This window comes from Mizuhopecten yessoensis, unplaced genomic scaffold (assembly GCF_002113885.1).
Source record: "Mizuhopecten yessoensis strain PY_sf001 unplaced genomic scaffold, ASM211388v2 scaffold7725, whole genome shotgun sequence".
Taxonomy (NCBI): domain Eukaryota; kingdom Metazoa; phylum Mollusca; class Bivalvia; order Pectinida; family Pectinidae; genus Mizuhopecten; species Mizuhopecten yessoensis.
The window spans coordinates 1,378,629-1,387,506 of NW_018407191.1; the positions used below are offsets into that span (position 1 = coordinate 1,378,629).

Consider the following 8,878-nt stretch of genomic DNA (forward strand, 5'->3'; position numbering starts at 1 on the left):
AGTAGCGAAATACCAATATTGTACAATTTCCCCCTTTGTTGTATAATGTTTTCATAATATCGAACATTTAGAACAATGACACTTTTAGTGATGGATATGACGTCAAAAATGTAAGAATTTTTGCACTGCGTACAGTGTAAGAAATACACATATTTGAGATATTCAAAATGGCCGCAGAATTGGTCTTTTCTTTTAAACCTGCAAAAATAGTTCTGGAAACAATGGGCATCTAGTGTTTTGAGACATTTTTCAGATGCATGTTTACTTTTTAAGCTGTTCACAATTTGTTATATTTAATAAAAAAAAACCCGCTATACTAAGTAAAAACGAGATTTGAACGTGACTGAAACCTCAGAAGAGTACATCCCTGAATTATTGGAAGGAAACGGGGCAAAATCATTCCTCTTTTTAGTAACGAGACAAACAAATCTCAACCAACCAACCAAGACTCGTCAAAGCTTAAGGCTTGACATTGTCATTGAAGAAATGTATGTCTCACTACTAATGTAGGGAAGGTTTCTGTTAGCAAACATCATATGTGGTGAAAACTGTCAGAACAAAATACTTAATTTCTAATACTTATGATATGTGCTTAAAACTTTAAATAACCAACGAAATATAAAAATCAAAACTGAATTTAAGGCAGGTATGGTACACACTTGTTTTCTATTTTTTCACGAATGGTGAACATTTCATCCAATAAGTTGGATAAATAACAAATGAAATATAAAGAGTTACTGTAAGGTCAGTTGAATTTAGGAAGGTATGATTTAACTGTTTCTTGTATATACAAATGCTCATGATAATTGCATTTTCTTTCGATAAATGCAAACCTTATACATGGTAATTATTTATCTTCGTTGATTTAAATTGAATAATAAGATTGAAAATTAAACGAAAGGTAAACAGAAAGACACACAGCAAACTAACAAAATATAGAGGGCTGCTCTTTTTTTTCCAAAAATAAAAAGTAACAATAAAAAAAAACGTTGTGTAAACAAAATCCTTATGAGATCCTCAGAAAGGATACTTGTCTTCTGCTTCCTTCATCGGCGACACCAAACATATGAATCTAGGTCAAATCAAAGTAACTTCACCTCCTTAAAGAGAGAATAGCTCTGTCGTAAACAAAATTTCAAGTCACACGAATGAGCACAATAGAAAATCAGGAAACACCATCAGGAAACAAAGTTTTATCCAAAGAGGTCATGATTGCGACTATAAAACTTGTTAATTTGCACCATCAACTTTCATATTAAAGGACAGCACAACTTCGATATATTTGAAAGCAATATTGAAGGACTTGTTCCTATTGAAACGCCAACAGTCCGCTAGAAAAGCTTGCCGCTGTTCAAAAAAATCCTCTAATTTAGCAGGCAAACAAATACAACTTGTCGCATTTTTTAATCTGCACCTGGGTCAAACAGTGAGGATGAAAGGGTATTATTATACATCACCTTTAAAACAGCGTGTCTGATTCGATGATACAGGTCACACGACGGGGAACTAAAACACCATATGGCCCACACGTGCTCGAGTTTCCCCGGTCATATTTTCCTCATTTGAAGCTTCTCTAGAAAATCTGGAAGAGCCACCACAACCTAGATCCGAATGACGGAAGCAGACAACAATAGCGCGTCAACCCGACTCATCTCTACTATTGTGTTATTATGTTTGATTGATATATATATCTTTTCGGCAAAATATAATATGTATTGCGCTTACTGTAGGAAAACACGATTCTATGTTTCTCTGAGGTTAATAAGATTTCACTATTCGTCCTCGTGAAACATGGTTAACTTTGAAAAATCAAAGGATCGTGTTTCCCTACAGTAACAGCAATAAACGTATAAAATAGTATTCTTTAAAAGGAGGATCTTGAGAGGAATTTGAGGATTTACGCTTTCTATCGTAACAAATGAATGTTGAATCAATTTTCCAGACTACATGAGCTGTTCATACGTAGGTGTCGGCTCCCCTTCTGGTGTGTATAGGATAAAAACACTGGCAAACAAAGTTATCAACGTATTCTGTGACATGGACACTGCCGGGGGGCCGTGGACGGTAAGTATGACACCACAGTTAGTAGTTTATACATATCCATTTCATTAAGTGATTGGACACACAAGGTGTTTTTTTCAACTTTATTAACCTTTTTCCAAATGCAAGCATACTTAACTGGACCGCTAATATACATACATATGATTACTCGTAAGCAAGCAATGAACGATTAAATACTCTCTGTATACACATAATGTTAGATGACCAACACTATTTGCATTGATATATGAATAGATAATATAGATTTGGTGTAGAATGTAATTTATAAATTAAAATGATAAATTGCTTTCCCTTCAAAAAAAAAAAATTATGGTCGTCGGAAATGCAATATTTATGTCCCTTAACCAGGCGAGTAGCTGTACGCAGGTGAATCAACTAAATTGCTTGTGGTATACTAAATATGTCTTCAGAAAATCTGTATGCGGGCACATTATTTTATTATAGAATGTCTCAATTTTGCAATTACTTGGTGCGATTTACCCTCCGGAAAATGTTCCCGAAACAGATCTATATTTATTCATTTTACCACCGGAGCCCATCAGAGCCCTTCCCTGGTCCCGTTCCTTTTCAAGTAGTAACTAGCTGCGCCCCTGATAACTCAGTATAGCAAATGCTAGTAAAATAGTGGACAATCGTTTCAATCGGGTTAATGCTATAGAAATCCATGTGATGTAAAAAAAAACAACCACACTAGCTAACGTTAACATGTTTGTGTATAATCAATTAAAATATAGGTGATCCAGAGACGAGTAGATGGAGGAGTCGATTTCTATCGCAATTGGACAGACTACAAGAACGGATTTGGGGATCTAAACGGAGAGTTTTGGATCGGTAAGGCCGCTTACGCAAAAGTGACATAAAATCATCATGATTTTAACCGTGTTAACCATGATACAAAATATTTGAAGGGTATGCAAAGTTAGAATTTTCGGGTGTGTAATATAATTCTTGCCTTCAAAATATCACATTGTGACGCGCCTCCCATACAATAGATAATGACATTTTTTAATTTGGTGAATTTAAGTAACTTAAATGTATCCTAAATGTTTTTTTGTTTTTGTTTTTGTAAATACGTTAGTTTGTTAAAAGTACGGGGTATAGTTTTATTTTATATGAAATTGTAAGTCGTATTCTTCACTCATATATGTTTCAAAGGAAATGACAATCTTCATCACCTGACAAACACACACAGGCGCCTACGTGTTGAACTAGAGTTATGGGACGGAACAAAAGGCTTCGCCCAGTACTCGATGTTCCATGTGTCCGACGAAGAACACAATTACACACTCACTGTGCAGGGCTTCTCCGGGAATATTCGTAAGTCTTGTATCAAATCTGCTGAAATATCGTTAAGTCACTACGCAGATGTTAAATATTCATGATTACATTTTCGGTTTTCTCCTAAATTCATTGTATTATGAATGGCGTTATGTAAGTTCCGTTTGACTGCCATCTCACTTATAAAAAGTAGTTATAACGTGTGTATAACTCTAGGGACGTAGGAGATTCGTTTGATATAGAAATGATGTATAATGGATCTTAGTGTTCATGACATTACATTTCTTGCTAGAAACAAAATAAGCAATAATTAGTGTTCTTACTATGCTATGCAAGTACTATCTGCAGTTGAACCTGTATTGATGATATCTATCGAAGATAACAAAGCAAATATAATGTTGAACTGATCAGATTGACTGAAAGGTAACATTATTTGTGTTTCCTATTTTCAGATAATTCCTTGTATTACAATAACGATCAATCCTTCAGCACCCCTGATCGTGACAACGATGGTATTGGCTACTTGAACTGCGCTGAAATATTCCATGGTTCCTGGTGGTATGGAGAATATTACGAGGTCAATCTGAACGGTGATTACAGGGTCGACTATGGCAGCCCTGACACTGAATCAATGTTCTGGTATAAGTTCCCCCATGGTCGTCTTCGTGCTCCTCTGAAGACAAGCATGATGATGATACAATAGACATAGATCCAAGTGAAATTTCGGCAACGGCTATTCTGCAAAAACAAAAATCTGTCGAAGTTTTAAATACAATTCAAAATTAAATATATTCTATATATTCAAGAAGATTCATCAGTTTAGAAATATGTAACATCAAAGTTTTACTATAGGTATAGCTTGACAAAGGGTCCAGTCGATCTTGAAACGTTGCGACGCGTTTATATTATACGTACATTGTTTATACGTTCTATATCCCTTGATATTTGTGGACATTGAATTTTGACTGGATCTTAGATCTGTCTTTTTAAGTGGTGTCCCTGTCTATGCACATTTCTGATGAGCCATGCCTGTAAAAATGGTAGTTTATACTCCTGCTTAACGCTCAGCAATTTAGTAGTGTCGGCAGGATGTTTCAGTGAGGTGGCACTATAAAGTTGGTCTCAGTTCCGCGCTATCACAAGGGGACAAACACGAACATATCGCAGCCTCCCAAAACACACACGCATACACTACACGCAGGCATCTTGCACTCAGGGGAGGCCGCCCTTAAATGACCATATTTGTTGATAATACTAAACCAAACCAATCTATTGGCAGATGAGGTATTTGACCATTTGGTTCATGGGTGTAGACACCACTATGGAAGTCGACCATCACTTTCGGCAACATTTTTTGTTGTTGCTGTCTTAAACACACATATGTGATATTCTTAATTTTGTGTTAGTTTTAGATACGAAATCCTTACAGATTTTTCCACATCCTTTTGCTATGCTTTGTTTGAAATCTTTGATTGATTTTCTTTTCCACGGTTTTACCTTGTTCCTTAACCTGTGATACCGGTATCCCGCTCTGTTTGGAACAGATTTCCATAAACCTTTTCGACATCTATGTTTTTACTGCCTTTTTGTACCGTTTTCAGCTCCTTATCAATGGCTTGTGTTTGTTCATGGCGTGTGTTTGTTCATAGCCCTCTCAACTAGTGTTAATAATTTATCGTTTTCTAGTTGTACATGTTAGTTTCCATTTCAACAAATTGTATTGTTTATTAAAACATGCCAAGTCTATATACATGTGCATGCTGGTCCATTTGTCTCTCAATACAATTTAACACCAAACATGAATGATGACATTTTCGACTTTCAGAGACTCTGCCATATTATCTTCATTTGTATGGATAAGGTCATGTAGTTTTCCTGATCTTTATCCTTGTTGGTTCCATTACTTGTTTGGTAGTCGGGTGGAGCAGTGTATAACGCAACCACCTTTCACCAAGGCGGCCAGGGTTCGATTCTCCGATAGTGAAAAGGTATAAGGTCACCTGTCCGGTCACGTGGGTTTTCTCCGGGTACTCCGGTTTCTTCCGACATTACGACATGCACCTCCGCGCTAATATTCGGGTAAAAAAACCCGTGATTAATATAAGTTGAAATAACTTGTTTCATAATTGTTGTAAAATAAATAAAGTTTATATTATATACTGTTTGAAACAAGTACGAGACTGTAACACCTTCCTGAAATGTGAAAATTGTCCAGTTCTATACCACCTGATATCAGCTGATGAGAGAAGCTTATCATTAGGATGCCTGCATCTTCTAATTAACCATTTTTTTTATTGTTTTAATAACCACTTGGACTTCTGTAGACACAAACCACCAGTAAATTTATTTCTCCTGCCAAGTCTAAACATAACCGTATTTGTTTCTTCAATTGCGTCCCTATAGTTTTATCTCATTTACTCCAAGAGCTGAGCTCAGGTGTAGAGAGATTCCTCCTTTGAACTATCCTTTAAGTCTTTACCGTCAAATTGATTTCCGACTTTGAGTGAGTGAAGTATAACATGTTTTGCATAGATTAAAACGTTTCATCACACCATACATCAATGTGGTCGGTCTGTCAATGAGACGCTTTTCCTAACAGTTTCTGCCAGACGTCATATTCTACATAGTCACGGGAACGATTTGTCGTAAATTCAACTGCTGTAGATTTGCAGAAAATTGTGTGCTGTATATACCATTATAATGTTTTTATGATGTATTGTATTACTATTTCCCATTGGTGTTGTATAGTGTATCCTGCTCAAGTTTTATTATTGCATCGTTCAGTAAGTTCCTGCAGAAAATTAAAAAAATAGATATGCGTGTGCACGACACCGTAGTCAGATAACAGAATTGATAGCTGTGTAGTTACTGTGTTGACTTTGACGATAGCAATATGTGAAGGATTCCTGCCCCACTGAAGGCAAAACACACAAAAAAGGAGAATTCTATTGTATAATTGCTTTGTACTTGAGTAACCTCAACTTCTGAATTTCGTATTTGTTATAACTATAGTGTGACTGGGCTGTGGTACTGTACTACAGTTAACCAGGAAACTAGGTAGATTAGAGCGACAGTTTGATGATCCGAGGTCCAGGGTTCGAATCCTGGTATGGCACAGTTACATTTTTACACTGACTCGGAACTCTTTTTTTTGTATTAATATTGTTGGTTTTTTAAAGTTTATATTTAAGCTTTATTATATTCAAAGTTCCACAAAGTTATGGTTTTCTTTAAAATGATTTATCAAAACTATAATCATGTCGGGAAAAGGTTTCCAATGCATGCATAGTTACAGTTTTGGCAGTGGTATGGGAATCCTTAAATTTTCGGATATGTCAATATCTTTTTTTATATTTACTGTTGATTTGTGTTTCTTCCATACCTTTACTGTGGTGATGTATAAAGTGTTCCGCTATGTTTCTTATACTCTTCAGTAATTACGAAATTAAATAAACTATCATCATAAAGTATTTGTTTTTTTAGCGTTTTCTTCAGAGTATACAACTTGGAAAAAAAACGGTGTTTGAAGCAGCTATTGTCTGGACTTTGCGTTCGAAAAGTTCAAAGAACAATTAAACTATCTTTCCGTGTATCAATACTTCCAAATAGCGCTTATAATTTTAGAGTATGTTAATATGATTAACGGCAAGGAATGTCAACAAGAAGTTAATTTAAGGAGTTTCGCATTCAGCTTTTACAATGATTGAACAAACATCATAAAAGTTTAAATTTTATCTTACACAAATAGTCTAGCATTTCAAACCACTTAAGTTGGCACCCTGGTGTACGCCTTTATAATTTCATCAAAGATGTTATGTTTACCCCTCTTTGTTGACTGTTTAGTTTGTTGTCTTCGTCTACATGTATGGCTCTATATAAAGCGGTAAAACGACAGAAATTGAGTTTAATGTGTTTCTTCTTTTCTTGCATTGTCTTCAAGACACCAAATTGATAATTTGGTAAAGTGAATTCTCTGTTTAACTTTATGTGCCGACGGTGCGTTAACATCCGATTTATCAATTAATCAGTCATATGTGTGTAATATTGATCAATTATTCAATGTCTCTCTCCCGTAATGGCCCTTATAAGTTTGGGATGTGAAAGAGTGGCAGCTCAATGTAAAAGGAAACTACTAATACACTTTTTATGCATAAAGACGTTAGTACGACTGAAGAGGAATTTGATAAGTTATAATCTAATTACAACAAGAGGCCCAATGGGCCTGCATCGCTCACCTGGTATAAATCTCACACTTGTAACCTTAAAAGTGATCTAAAATAAAGCTACAGGCAAAATAAAATATCAGTATTTATGATTAAAATTCATTCAAAAGAACCTGTGATTGAAAGTCGAACAAAGTCATTATGTTAAACAAATTTTATAGCCTTTTATCTCAGGATGCAACTTGCAAAGTATCAACATCCTGGGACCCATGGTTANTCACAGGATCCGGTTCAACACAAGGAATATGAGGGGCTATTTCCGTGTGTCCACCTCTATAGTATCATACCATGTGGTGCGCTAATTTACCTTTGTAATTCAGAGATAATGTCGACACCATTAAGTCGCAAGTCGGCAACTCAATTGCAGAAAAACGTTACCATAACTTTGATATAATCAGATAATTTGTCACATTTGAAGATAATGTTTGGCTGAGATCCGACCCATTCCCAGGATGATGGGGTCGACTTGTTAAGTGTCCTTACTGGTTGTACGGATACGGATACCTTACGATGTCAGCGGATGTGGAGATTGACATAAAAAAAAGCCCAGTCACTGGTCCTAGTGATTGGAATGTAGCGTTCAATCGTCCTTTGTTGGGGATTGGAAATTGGAGATCCGTCACCGTTTGTTGGGATTGGCACCTGTCGAGTTCCGTACCGGTCCTTGGGAATCGCGGATCATTGGCTGTAGAGCTCGAGTTTGACACAGTAAGCATGGTCAGAGGCGTAGCTAGCCCTTGTCCTCAGTGGATTCATTCAAGAGCGGGTACGAGGCAGGGTCATGGTAGGGGGACAAGTGTATGCAAGCAGTGTTTTTGTTTTGTTTTTCTGTTTGGAAATTTGGTTGAATTCATCTGCGTATCAGCATTAGACGTTGATTCGATGTTGACGTGTTCAGATCCAACAAATGTTAATGTAACTGACTTGTTAAGTTCCGTCACCAGAGATTGGCATAGTATGCGCCGTTACAGGTCGTTGCTATTGACATGTTAGCTCAGCTGCTCTTTAGGTCCATAGTGAGCTTATGCCACACTGCAGCGTCATTTGTTCGTCAATAATATCTTCTAACGACTTCTTCTTAATCGCATAACGAAATTTAACCAAAAACTGGAAAAATGGGTATGAGATTGGGATTCAGAATTGCACAAATGGAGTGGCTGAGGGGCGGGGCGTGTATTTTGGCCATGCTGCTTTAGCGTCTTTCCTTTTCGAACTATGAGTTGGATATCAACCATATTTGGTTGGAAGCAGCTTAAGGTGATGACAATGAGTGAAAAAAAAGCAAAAAATAAAAAGAACCAAAAAAGGGATCATTT

At 36.4% G+C, this 8,878-nt stretch overlaps 1 protein-coding gene across 1 annotated transcript; it reads left to right on the forward strand.

The window, feature by feature from the left end:
- The first annotated feature begins 1,947 nt into the window (after positions 1-1,947).
- LOC110454229 (ficolin-1-like) lies at positions 1,948-4,042 on the forward strand. Its single transcript, XM_021503637.1, has 4 exons — positions 1,948-2,064; positions 2,796-2,892; positions 3,217-3,378; positions 3,792-4,042. Exons 1-4 carry the CDS (start codon positions 1,948-1,950, stop codon positions 4,040-4,042), a joined length of 627 nt encoding a protein of 208 aa, XP_021359312.1.
- The last annotated feature ends 4,836 nt before the right edge of the window (positions 4,043-8,878 follow it).